Source organism: Haliotis cracherodii, unplaced genomic scaffold, assembly GCF_022045235.1.
Source record: "Haliotis cracherodii isolate W230 unplaced genomic scaffold, xgHalCrac1.p SCAF_7, whole genome shotgun sequence".
Lineage (NCBI taxonomy): Eukaryota > Metazoa > Mollusca > Gastropoda > Lepetellida > Haliotidae > Haliotis > Haliotis cracherodii.
The window spans coordinates 7,315,861-7,330,411 of NW_027266330.1; the positions used below are offsets into that span (position 1 = coordinate 7,315,861).

The following is a 14,551-nucleotide window of genomic DNA, read 5'->3' on the forward strand; positions in this document are numbered from 1 at the left end:
AGGTTTGACGTTCCAATCCATGAGTTATGTTATGGCAGTTTTCTAGTAAAACAGTTTTAATCAAAATGCTTTTTTGTGATTATGTCTTCGAACAAGCACATCATTGCATTAAACGAATTGTAAATGCACAAAAGGGTCAGCATCAGTCCACCCAAGTTGCTACTGATGACTTGGTTTCGTTTGTTGTTTACGCTGCACTCAATATCCCAGGTATGTGACGGCGGTCTGTAAATAAACGAGTCTGGACCAGACAATCAAATGATTGACATCACGAGCATCGATCCATGTATAACTTGGGATACGATAACATGCATCAGCCAAATCAGCGTGCCTGACTATCCAATTCCGTTAGTCGCCTCTTACGACAAGCATAGTCGCCTTTTACGGTAAGCTTAGGTTGCTGAAGACCTATTCTACCCCGGATCTTCACGGGCCGATATATATGTGTTTGTATATTGGTATGTCTGTAAATATTTCAGTATGCTCGGTGATGAAATTCTGTTTCGTTAATATTTAACAATGGGAAATCATGACGTCATGTTCAGTTGTGAAGTAACTCCCGTGTTGTTTAACGCCGCACATTTTAAGCTATATGATGGCGGTTTGTAAATATTCGACTGGACAATCCAGTGATATATGACATGCATCAATCAAGTCACCTATTAGCACATGCTTAAGACAAATTCATCCCTCAAGCTAGATGATGATGACCGAGCTGACTGAATACAGATGCAATCTAGTTTTGTTTTTGTTTTGTTTGTATGTTGTTTGTATGTTGTTTGACGCCGCGCTCAGAAATACTACAGCTATGTGACGGCGGTCTGTTAATAATCGAGCCTGGACCAGACAATCCAGTGATTGATTTCATGAGCGTCGATCCACGTATTAATTGGGATACGATGACATGCATCAACCAAGTCAGCGAGTCTGACCACCCGATCCCGTCAGTCGCCTAACTGTTTCAAGAGGCTCTGCCTACACACAAACCGAACAATATATTCGTCGTCTGAAACCTCTCCCCCAAACAAGAAGTTATTGTTTGAAATGGGGGAAATTTCAGAAAATGAGCTCATGCTAACTTTATTACAACGTTCGTTCTCCATCGAGACAATACCCTAATTTCATCTTGAGTGAGTGAGTGAGTATAGTTTTACGCCGCTTTTAGCAATATTCAAGCAATATCACGGCGGGGGATACCAGAAATGGGCTTCACACATTGCACCCATGTCGGGAATCGAACCCGGGTCTTCAGCGTGACGAGCGAACGCTTTAACCACTAGGCTACCCGCCCGCCCCAATTTCATCTTGAACAGTCTTGATTAAATACACACATTCATCTTCTTGTCAAAGTTTCGGCCAGGAAAGAATATTTCAGATGACAACATAAATGAAGATATACTGTCCCGGAGAGGAGACTGCTGGAGACAAGCAGAGTCTAACATGTCATACTGCTGTAGACAATGTCAATCTGACATGCCACACTGCTGTTATTTCATTGACTAGTCGAGTGAATTGTCTCCCTTGCATTGCAAACGCGTACCATGCCAAGGTCACCGACACAAACTTGAGTGAATGAGTGAGTTTGGTTTTACGCCGCTTTTAGCAATATTCCAGCAACATCACGGCGGGGGACACCAGATATGGGCTTCACACATTGTACCCATGTCGGGATTCGAACCCGGGTCATCGGCGTGACGAGCGAACGCTTTAACCACAAGGCTACCCGACCGCCCCGACACAAACTTGACCCATGAAGTGACGAGACGAGATCTGTATTGATAAATACCTGTAAAATGACAGTAAATATTAGCACAATGTTACAAAGTGCAGCCTTGAAACTAATAATTTCAGAAAATACTAAAGACATAAATTAAACACATGTCAATATTAAATATCACACTACATGTATTAAAATACAAGCTATAAACCACCGGCAACTTAAGCTAGACACCCTGACTGGGGACTTACAGTACTTCGCTACCTGCATTAATCCCCAGCACAATCTACGTCATCACTCTTAGTTATCTGACAATGCTAGCCTTAAATAAAATCATTGTGACTTAAACCAATTGGATACATTTCTGTCGGACATAAAAAAAACCATAAAGACCCAGAGCTTCTTTTAGAGCTGGTTCCATCACTTACAATTCGGGTCAAACCACATATTATTGCTGCAAATATAGACCTAGATATTATCTGACCAAAATCTCTTGTCTACTCCGGTCCTTGCTGGCAGCTGGTGAGGCCAGAGGTAGACGTTTCTCTAACCCGTTTTATTAATTATAAATATGACACAAATCAACTTATATATCAACAGGAATATGTACGATTAAGAAATAAATACGACACTCACCGTTCAATCTTTACTGATGCATCCAAGGACGGTGGCAAGGTGGCATGTGCCACTGTCGTTGGATCAAAACATATCTCATCTAGAATACCAGACACTAGCTCTATTTTCACTGTTGAGGCCAATGCTATCCTTACAGCCTTAGTATATTTTAAACGACAGTCTGCATATAAACAATTTATCATCTTTTCTGATTCTTTAGGGAGTTGGAGCTGGTGAAGTAGGTGGAGATGTTGGCTTGCTTTTTGAGGAGGCGGCTGTTGATGTGGGAGGCTTTTCCTATGAACGGGAGGGCGACACTAACCTCTTCCATGAGCTAGTGAACAACATCCTCCAAGACCCCACCACCTACTCCAAGATCAAGACGGACCCAACTGCCAAACTCCTCCGCCAACATAAAGCCCTCCTAAAACAACTAAAAGACAACTTTGAAATTAGCCAAGTTCTTCACCACCAACTCTCCGTCAATCACCCCCAACCACCCTATGCCAGAGCCACCATCAAAATCCACAAGAACCCTCCTAAAGTCCGTCTACTTGTGTGTTCCCGAGTGTCTACAAAACGGCCATCACCTAACCAGAATCCTTGCCCCCTTAGGAAAAACAGCCGACTCCTTCACCTCTGACTCCACGGACTTCTGCTCCAAACTCAAGAACATCACCGATCCAGATCAAATCATCAGTTACGACGTAGTAGACCTCTTCACCAACGTACCCATAGAAGACACTCTGCAAATTCTCCGCCGTCGCATCACCAAAACTTCTTTTGAAACCAGCCTAACCACTGATTCTATCATCGCCCTCACCCCCGCTTGTATCTCCTCTACCTACTTCACCTGGGGCAACGAGTACTATCAACAGATACACGGCCTACCCATGGAATCCCCACTCTCTCCTATCCTTACTGAAATCTACATGATCTACTTCGAACAGCAAGCCCTCACAACATCACCCATCCAACCTATCTGCTAGGATAGTTGACGACACCTTTGTCATCCTCAAACAAGACCAAGACCCAACCCTGCTACTACAACATCTTAACCAACAACACCCCCGAGTACAGTTCACCATCGAAATAGAAAAGGACAACCACCTACCCTTCCTAGATGTCCTCGTCTCTAGAAGCCCAGCTAACAGAATCCAAACCAGTGTCTACCGGAAGCCCACCCACACCGACCAGTATATCCACTTCAACTCCAACCACCCTCTTAGAACCAGGACTGGCATCATCTCCACCCTCACCAAAAGAGCTATCAACCTTTCCTCTGCTGACCCCAAACCTGTGATCGAACACCTCCGCCAAATCTTCACCCACCTCAACAATTATCCACCCAATCTCGTCGACAAAGTCATCGCCTCTGTACTCCATCCCACACCCAGACCTGCGACCCTCAAACCTGAATCAGCGCCCTTCCGCATCGCCCTCTCGTTCATCGGTAAAAGCCTCCCACATGATCATCAGCCGCCCCCTCAAACAGCAAGCCAATATTGCATCTCACCAGCTCCAACTCCCTCAAGACCCTATTAAGAGCCAACGGCAGAACACAACCAAACCCCAAGAGCCTGAAGGTGTAGTTTACAAAATTGACTCAACTATAGACGATCTTACGTAGATCAAACATCCTGCCCAGTCAACACCAGAATGAAAGAGAACAAAACCTCCACCATTAAATCCGACAGTAAATCAGCCATCTCGGACCATATCAACAGCCGTCATGATCACAATATCAACTGGTACAACGTTCAAATCCTCTCCAACAACCTCCATGATTTCACTAAAAGAAAACTAACAGAAGCAATCAACATTCGCCGCCACAAGCCATCAATCAACAGAGATCAAAGCAATTTCATCCCATCCGCCTACTATGAACTCATCAAGCAATAATCACTTATCCTGTTTATTGGCTTCATGTCCCATTGGCTTCCACCTATGTGTTCTCTGTCCATCCTGTTGTATTATCCCGTTGTTGTCAACACCTTACCTATGTTATCCCACTCATATATGCATTTGTTGTTACTGTTAATCCTCCACCTACTATATATATTCTGTACTAAGTCCCTCATTCTAAGATCAAAAATAAAATAAGTTCAAATAAAATTCAAATATGGGCAAATAAATGGGGTTTCTCACTAAATGCCGAAAAAACCACAGGGATAGTATTCAAACACAGAAATATGCGTGCAAACACCCCCAAACTACAACTAAACAAAAAAACCATACAATTCCAAAAAGAAACCAAATTCCTTGGACTAATCTTTGATGAACACCTCACCTGGGGTGCTCACATTTAACACCAAACAAATAGATGCACTAAAGACCTAAACACACTACGCTGCCTGACAGGCTCCAACTGGGGGGCCTCCAAGGAGACCCTACTGTCACTTTACAAATCACTAATTAGATCAAAGATAGACTATGGATGCCAAATATACAACACCTTAAACTCCTCATTAAGCGATAAACTAAACTCAACCCAATGTCGAGCACGCAAGATAATCACACGCACTCAGCATGGCACGCCGCGCATATCGCTACAGGCACTAACAGGCGAAATATCCCTGGATCTTTGCCGAGAACATCCATCTTAGGCCCGGTGTGGGTTTTGGAATGCTAACGGTTGGTGTTAAGATGAACTAACAGATAATTATGTCTTACGAGAAGCCTGTATTAATTTTCTTGAATATGATATATTGGGTATTGCTGAAACTCATCTCACAGGTGGACACCAAGGCAGCTGCGAAGTTAGATCATTCCTTTCTGACATGGGAGGTGGTGCTTCATGAAGACACAGCTCAAACAGACATGACGGACACTGGTCAGACTTATGTAGAGGCAGGGGACGTAGTTAAACATGATGTCTCGTGTGTCCCTGAAAACTTCCTTTCGTCTGAAGAATGCCTTAGAGGTATACAAGCTACTATTTTGTCTTTGGAAACGTCGGAGAATCAACAGCGTGATATGGATAGTGGTTTTAACAATTTCGTCAAATAATGTGAAAAAAGAAATGAATGAAAAGCTTCCTTCCAGACGAGTTTTTTCAAGTATACGGAATGGAAACAAGAAACGGAAAGTAAAGAAGGCTTGGTGGAACGACGACCTAACTACAAAGTGGAATGACATGTGTAAATCTGAGAAAGCATGGTGTAAAAGTACGGGTAAAGATAAAAGACGCCTAAAAACTGTGTATGTGGAAAAAAGAGAATTGTTTGATAAAACCGTAAAGGTACAGAAGCGACAACATATTCGTGATACTCTGGACGAGTTGGAGTCACTCTGTGATTCTGGTAGGGCTGACTTCTGGGAAAAGATTGGAAATATAGGTATTGGGAACGAGAGAAAGAAGGTAATCTCTATGGATGTACTACTGGAAGATGGTACTATTACAAGTCATCAACCCAATGTTATGGATACATGGTGTAAGGCATTCTCGACACTGTTGAACAGTAATGTAAGTGACACGAGTGACGTACGTCATCATGACGTCATCGGTGACTTGTCAACATCGAACTCCACCCATGCATCTGGACTTAACGCGGATGTATCCATGGAGGAAGTTCACAGTGCTCTAGTTCAAGCAAAGACAGGGAAAGCGTGTGGCTTTGATGATATTCCAACAGAGGTCCTTAAAAATGCAGCTAGCATGCAATTTTTATATACACTTTTTAACATGTGTTTCAGCTCAGGGAGGATTACAACAGAGTCGGGGAAAGGCATTATCAACCCATGTTCCTAAGACATCGACAGCTAATCCAAGAAACCCACTATCATATCGAAGTATAACTCTTACAAGTGCCTGTTATAAACTGTACTGCAACATCCTCAACACCAGACTAACTGACCACGTGGAGACGCGTAACTTGCTGGCAGACCAACAAAACGGTTTCAGGAAGAAAAGGTCCACAACGGAACACATATACGCTTTAACATCACTGATTGAATCCAGAAAGAGTATGAAGAAACAAACTTTTGTAGCTTTTGTGGATATTAGAAGAGCATATGACTGTGTCAATAGAGCTATTTTATGGAAAAAAATAATACAGAGCGGAATTGAAGGCAATGTGTATCATGCTATTGTATCTTTGGATGACTCTGTACGCAGCTGTGTGAGATTGGATGGAGTGGTTCGAAGTGAAATGTGGGCTGTGTCAAGTTTGTTTGCTATCACTCCTCCTTTTTAACATTTTTATCAACGGCTTCATCGCCCGTTTCAATCAGCTTTCACTTGGTGTCCAAATCAATGAAGCATATGTAAATGTTCTTGCCTACGCAGATGACGTCGTCCTTCTAGCCGAGAATGAGAACAACCTGAACTTGATGTTAGACTGTTTAAACTCGTGGTGTTTAGAGAACAAGATGACAGTGAATCAAGCCAAATCCAAGGTTATCCACTTCCAGAATCCTGCAACTCCTAGGACAGAAGCCACTTTTCTATGTGGGGATATTGAATTGGAAGTATCAGACAGTTACACCTATCTTGAACTCTTTCTAACTAATTTTTTAGACTGTAGACGGATGGGCAAGGTGGCAGCAAGTCCAGCAAGTCGAGCACTAGGACTCCTCATATCTAAGTACAAAGTGATGGGAGGAATGAGATACCAGACGTACACTAAACTCTACGACTCTATGGTCTGGTCTATAGTTGAGTATGGAGCTGCAATCTGGGGTCAGTACAACGTGCCAGCTGTCAATGCCTTACATAATCGAGCCATGCGGTTCTATATGGGACTCAACAAATACGCGCCCAATGCAGCTCTGGTTGGTGATATGGGATGGACTCCACCATGTGTGAGACAATGGAAAAGTGTTACGAAGTTTTATAAACGTCTAAGTTCCATACACCCTGAACGGTCCTTATCTAAAGTTTTTATCTGGAGCAACACCCAAGCAGAACATCGCAAGCGGAACTGGAACAAACGCGTACATGATAAGTTGAGGAGTATGAACCTAGAACATTTTATCTCTCTTAGCAACAATTTCCACACCTGTTTTATCACATCTGAAATATGTGCCAAAATCCAGGAGAGTGTGCCAGCTGGCAAACTGATGTACAGAGAATTCACAGCAGGAGAAGTGTGGGAGGAAGTTGAGACTGTACAGACATTTTAAGAGTGGTTATTGTGTTGAAATATATATTTTGAACTCGATTCCCAGGAGTAATAGAAGTGCCTTAGCCAAATTCAGAAGCAGAGTAGCCCCAATAAACATAGAGACAGGACGATACACAAATACACCGGTGGAGGAGAGAATGAAATCAATGTTTTATTACACTGTCCCCTCTATAATGATATACGTTCTACCCTCTTAAGTATATGTTTGGATAGATGTTGTACTTTTAATGATTTTACAGATGTACAGAAAGTTAGTTTCATCTTAGCTCATCCGGATGTTGTTTTGTATTCCGCCAAAACCTGCAAACTTTTAATACAGAAGCGGAAACAAGTTTTATACTGTAATCGGTAATGGTTTTATTTTGTGTATATTTTATGATATTTCAATGGTATATTTTCTATGTTCTTAGTTTTGTAGTGATAACCTTTTATGTGTATATAGTTTTATGTTTTGTGTATTTTTAGTTCATATATAGTCTCTCGTAACCCTTAAAGGGTGGCTCACTTTTTATTGTATTTTGTATAGCATATTTTTACCCTGTACTTGTGAGGTGAGACTTAAATAAATTATCTGTCTGTCTAACAATAAATTACTGGGCCTCAACCCAACAAAACCAACAAATCCAACAGATCCTTAAAACTAATATAAACCCAAAACTTCAACCCCCCAAAATCGACATATCTCTCTCCACCAGACTAAATAAAGAAACTGATCCAAATACCGCTAAAGCCATAACACTAGCATACATTCTGGCCAAATTGGTGTCACATTTACACAGACGGGTCCTTTGACCATGGCTCAAAACGCACAGGATTCGGCATCCATATCAACAAACCCCAAAAAGAAACACAATCATATAGGCTCCCAAATAATCAATCAGTTTTCACAGCTGGGGATAGTAACAGCCCTGCACAGCGAACAAATAAACAGACACCAAAAAACCCTAATCCTTTCAGACTCATTAAGTGGGCTCCAGGCCATAAAAAACAAAAACACAAAAAAACGCCCAAAACTAATACAACAGATAATTAAAAGCGCCAACAATCTACGTAAACTAAGTAAAGACATAGAAATAGTTTGGATCCCTGCCCACGTTGGAGTGTTTGGCAACGAACACGCAGACAAAGCAGCCAAATCAGCACTAAAATTAGAAGTAAGCATCAACCTACCAATATCAAAAAACGAAATTAAAAGTATCACAAAGGCAAAAATCTTCCAAAAGTGGCAAAAATCTGATTGTAAACTAAAACACCTGCTACAAAAGCCACTCAAAAAAACAAAAATCCATCATAAAACCAAAAATATTGACAGAGTAATAATTAAACTACAAACAGGCCACACTAAGTTAAACTCCCACCTGCACCAAATTAAAAAACACCAAACCGGTAAATGCCCCCACTGCAACTTAAAAGAAACGCCCGAACACGTAATACTATATTGCACACATTACCTGCAACACAGAACAACACTCCAATCCACACTAAACTGCAACAATCAAATGACACTAGCAACTGTACTGAACCCCCTAAATGACTTAAAAACCTTTAAAGCACTAGGCATATATCTAATCAAAACAGGTCTATTTGGTCGCATTTAAAAGTAAAAGTACAACAAACAAGCTGCCAATAAACCCTAAAAATCTAAACCTATAAAAACACACAAACTCCTTTTAGTCTCCCCACACACCTTTTATGGCATATTTCAAAGTTCCAAAATTGTTCTCCAAAGTAAGTAAGCAACCCTAAAGAGACCCACCTAGGTTGCCTCACCTTTTCGGACATACCCTTTTCGACCAAACACCAAATGGTCTGGCGGGCCCGTGCGCGAAATACGCATATGTCGGAAAGCGCACGTTAAATTCCTAATTTAAGTAAGTAACCCTCATTCTAACAAATATCATTCATCTGGATCCCCGCCCACGTTGGAAACTTTGGCAATGAAAACGCCGATAAAGCAGCCAAATTATCCCTTAAACTCCCAGAAATAAGCTTAAACCTACCGATCTCAAAATCAGAAATTAAAAGTGTTACTAAACAAAAAATCACCACAATATCGCCAAATATATACCTAAATTCAAATAGCCAAATCAGAAAAATTCTTTAAAAAACCCTAACTAAACCAAAAATACTACACCCATCCAAAAAAATCGATAGAATAATCACTAAACTACAAATAGGCCACACCAAACTAAATAACTACCATAATATAACTAAACTACACGCAACAGGAACCTGCCCACACTGCAAACAACAAGAAACACCAGAACACGTACTCATTCACTGCACACACTACCAAACACACCGAACCACACTACAAACCACCCTAAATCTTAATACTGCACTTACTCTAGAATCAATCCTAAATCCACAAAATAAATAAGAAAAAAATTCAAGGCCTTAGGCATATACTTAATCAAAACAGGACTTATTAATCGCATTTAAACCCCAATAAACTTACAAATCCAAATCACGTAAACAAAAAGTCCTACCACACACTGCTCCCTTAGTTCGCCCTCTACCACTCTTGACATTTACGCAACACATCAAAATCTCAAAATTTCTCAATAAGCAACCCTTGAACCACCCCCCCATCCCCCCCCCATACGCTTACTGTCGGAAAGCGCACGTAAAATCTCCAATATACGTAAGTAACCCTCAATCAGTCTTGCTTGTCAACGGTATAAGGATCTATACCGAAACGTCACTTTTTACAGAATTAAAGAAGTTGTTATCCATAAAATTGTGTCTACCTTCTCATCCGCCAACTTCTAAGTAATGCCTATCAAACAATCTTCTGCAATTGTTCGGGGAGTGAGTATCATCTTTTTTATGCAATGGAATAATTATGCTAGTACAGCATGAAGCTGGAAAATAGCCGAGGATTTATTACATTTCATATCCTCAATGCCTTTAAATATTTCCTCCTAGTAATTGGAGAGACTAACGAATTTGTACTTATGTGTGTATGCATCAGTCCCGCTGACAAAGACACCTTCGCCGTCATTCTCATTCAAATGTTCAGCAATGTCAAATTAATTTTTAAAATATTCGCACTACCTTTCAGTCGTTATTGGCGATATATGTAAATCTAAAATTTTGAATTGTTTTAGAGTCCCCCTAACCCTTTTAGCATCAAGCATGCTAGATAATAATGTGCGTTTCATATTATCAGAGTGTAGACGTTTCTCATCACTTGGGTACTGGTAGACATATTCCGAGATTTGATGTACAGTTGTGATGAATCATTATCCTTGTCACGTCTACAACATTTAAGTAACATGTCTCTTTCCATCCTATAAATGAGCGTTCTTTATCATTCCAAGGATATCATATCAAGGCTATCAAGATTCCGCAGAGTTGCATACAGTGCTGGTGAATAAATCTATTGAGACATCAATATCATCTAAAGCTTTGTCAAAACACAAGATACTTCTGTTTAAAAGAATCTGCCCATAAGTTCGGACACCTTGTCACTGTACAACACGTATCTGCCATGATGGTGCATGAAATGTTCACAGAATTTATATGTGTAATAAGTAAGTTTTAACAAAACATGCATTTCAACTTTTTGAGTAAGCTCCTACTAGCTCCTAATTCATTTATTTCCTGAGAATATTCAAACAGAAGTACTGGCCTACTCTTATTAATAAATCCGCTAGTCATGGGCTGTGACCATTGTTAAGTGGGTAGACTGGCTGTGTTTGTTTAATTAATCCCACCTACTCCACAGTCTTACAATGGGTGTCTCACTAATGGGATGTCTTACTAATGGGATGTAACCATCTGAACCTGTCACGTGCAGGCTCGTGGGAGAAACGACGCCAATGTTGTCACATTTCAAAAATAGGTTGCTGGATACAATAACGAGGGATACTGACCGTTTAAATCACCCTTTATGATACAGTTTTTAGGACCCCCGCCATATGGAGCTTGTTCATCAGGTCGCTGAAGGATATAGGAGCGCAGAGCAAGTGCAATAAGAAAAGTACGTCGCCGGAGCAACAGCTTGAAGACTTGCATCAGTGGGACTGTGGATCACATCCTGTCTCACCAAAATGGTGGATCCTCCAGTGGCTTCAGCACCGAGAGGGGGCACGGGTGACCCAGTCGTCTAAGGCGCCGCGATTCGCTGTGCAGAGTTGCGTCCCTTGGGCACGCCAGAAACCTATGATTGTGCGTTCGAATCCTCTAATTATGTTTCGAGGTTTGTCAGCATCATACCCTTGCTCGTTGGTTCCACCGAAGTGGTAAACGTCTGAGACCTGCATCACTTCGGGCTTTCCTCCCACATTAAGCTGAGTTGGGTTTAACGCCGCTTTTAACGGTAGTCCATTTATATCGCGGCGTGTCAGGTTAATGTGGGAGGAAAGCCCGAAGTGATGCAGGTCTCAGACGGGATTCGAACCCACAATCATAGGTTTCTGGCGTGCCCAAGGGACGCAACTCTGCACAGTGAATCGCGGCGCCTTAGACGACTGGGCCACCAGTGTCCCCAGGAGACAAGTAGTAGATAGAGTAGATATGTTACCTGGCATGCTCTAAAATACACAAGCCTATTGTAGTGGGTTTGCTAAGAGTCACAGTGACGCTCCATTTCGTTTATAGATATTAAATTCTCTGAAACATTTCATCCCCAGCTAACTGTGTATATCTCATCACTTTGTGTACGCGAGTCAGCGTCAGACCCTTTCTGAGAGTTTGAGTGTTTCATAATGGATGGCATATTTGGTTTTGTCTTTTGTTCACAACACCGTTTTGCCCGAAGAGTTTTACAGTGCAAGACCCGACTGTTCTAGGCGCTCCTTGGCATAAGGAGAGAAATAGTCAGTTGGCACGATTCTATGAAATGCGGCCAGAGCGAAGGAAGCGAAAACTTTCGTGGCAAGCGAACGCTTTCACCACTCGCCTACCCCACCATACCCTGCCTCCAACGTTCTCCCAGTGTGAATCATGAAGAGGTCTTTCTTGAAATATGTTTTGCACACTGTATCACCAAGACCCCGTATCCTGACGGGTTTTCATCGAGGGTGATCAAACAATAATTAGAGCGACCGATGTAATTTGCCTCATTCGCAGTGTAAGGCGCTCATTACACTGCAATAAAACTTTAAAAACAAATTCTTAATTAAGACATACGTTTAATATATAAATGTATTAATGGTTAATTTGATATATAAATTTATGTAAATGTATGTGTAGCAGGGGGTGGAGTCATCCCACAAATGACATCCTTACTTTGTCAGCTTGCTGACGGGGTTAACCTCTTTGGTCATGTGGACAAGGCGTCCGACCTCGGTTCAGAAGGTCCGTGGTTCGAATCCCATCACGGGACTCGTAAATTGTATGGCCGCTACATATGTAACAGTCATATTTGCAACATTTACAAGCAAGTAAAGTAACCTTTTATCCGGTCTCAGTATGTAATACCGAGGCTATCCGGAGTCGCTACAGGGAAATCGCAAGCGGATATCATCCTCGTTTATCCAGTGAATTTAACCTCCATTCTGGAATGCTAAGACCCTAAGACACATTTGCTGCCATATCTTCGTTTGTTTGAGTCCAATTCGAGTGATATGACGTTAAAATAGCAGTCCAAAATAATAAATCTCATGAGCGAGATAGATTCAAAGCTAGGTCATTGATCAGACAGATGGGAAGCTATGGTGGCGATGGGGTCCACGGTACTTATTGTGATAGATATAATACCCTAGATAACAGAGGTTGAGCACTGAGCACTGAGGCCCTTTGGAGGAGGCAGTGAGCCACTGAATTTTACGCCACGGTGAACAGTATTTCAGTTGGGTGCTGATAAATTAAGAGCCATAAAAATTTGGACTGGAACCCGATACCGGCGGAACATAGAACGAGAATAGAACACAACTGCGTCACACCTTTGACGACAAGACGTAAACGACATATCATAAACAAATATTAAAATGTTAACATTGTCTTTATTTTCATGAATTGCTTTGCCAGGTCCACCGTTTGCACATACATTTAGACACCAAAAAACGTGAAATTCACATATGAAGATTTGTTGACATCATCGAATGTTCTTTTTGATATATGTTACGGAGTCGACGACGAGACGATACGAACCACAAGACCCGAACCTAATTAAAGTCGGGTCAGTAGATACTCATTGGCTGCAGCCGATGCATTCTCCGCGGATATATTTCAGAAATAACAACCATACCTGAAATTTATGTGAAAACAAATCACACAAATATCTGAGGGCTTCTATGCTAAGGGCAATCTGAGAATGCAATTCCGTAATCTAGATGACAAAGGCCCCGTGACCTTTTCGTCGCCAGAAAAGATGCAGTGATAATACCTCTGTGCCTAAAATACACAGCAAACACTAGCGCCTAGGCAGACCCGTCCTTCATCCACTTGTCCTCCAAAACTGATGCATAGATCCGCGACGGTAAACAGACATGATCCTCCTATGGCTCCACACACTGTGGACAATAAAAATAATAATGATTATGATAACGGTGATGACAAGGGTACTACTACTACTACTACTACTACTACTACTACTACTACTACTACAACAATTGTATCTGAAACTTTTTTTTTTTATCAGGAATAATATATTCTATTATTTTCTTAATTATATGCAGCCTTTACTAAACATATTTAAAATAATAATAACCCTAAGCGAAGCAGCTGATCGCTATTCTCGGGTATTATTTTTTACATGGAACCAGTCTGACCAGTCACCGTCAAGGCTCACGCGCACGTGATCGCGTGATCGCGAGAATTTCATGTTGACATAGAATCGTCAAACAAAAACAAATATGACTTTTAACGAGTCAAAGTATGTAATTTATGATATATGTATCCATTCTCTGTCAACTAAAGTTCGTTTCAAGGCGTCAATAGCGGTATTCTGACCGTGGTTGCTGTTAATAACGGTGAGTTGTGCGATCTTCCGATCGCTTCACACACGATTTCGCCGAAATTAATAAAAACAATATGTATAAGGAATTTTGTCATGAGTTGCATAATTGAAGGGAAGTAACTCTTCCAGTAAGAAGCTGGTTTCAGTTATACGGAAATTCGTTTATACGGACGAATTGTGAAATGA

The 14,551-nt window shown here is 41.3% G+C and overlaps 1 protein-coding gene across 1 annotated transcript in view; it reads right to left on the bottom strand.

The window, feature by feature from the left end:
• Positions 1-13,413: 13,413 nt before the first annotated feature.
• LOC139447552 (salivary glue protein Sgs-3-like) overlaps positions 13,414-14,551 on the bottom strand; it is a 34,888-nt gene continuing 33,750 nt past the window's right edge. The window contains exon 5 of the mRNA XM_071228955.1: positions 13,414-13,919. Within this exon, the coding sequence (XP_071085056.1) occupies positions 13,801-13,919 (119 nt within the window). The 3' untranslated portion in view covers positions 13,414-13,800. The remainder of the gene's footprint in view (positions 13,920-14,551) is intronic.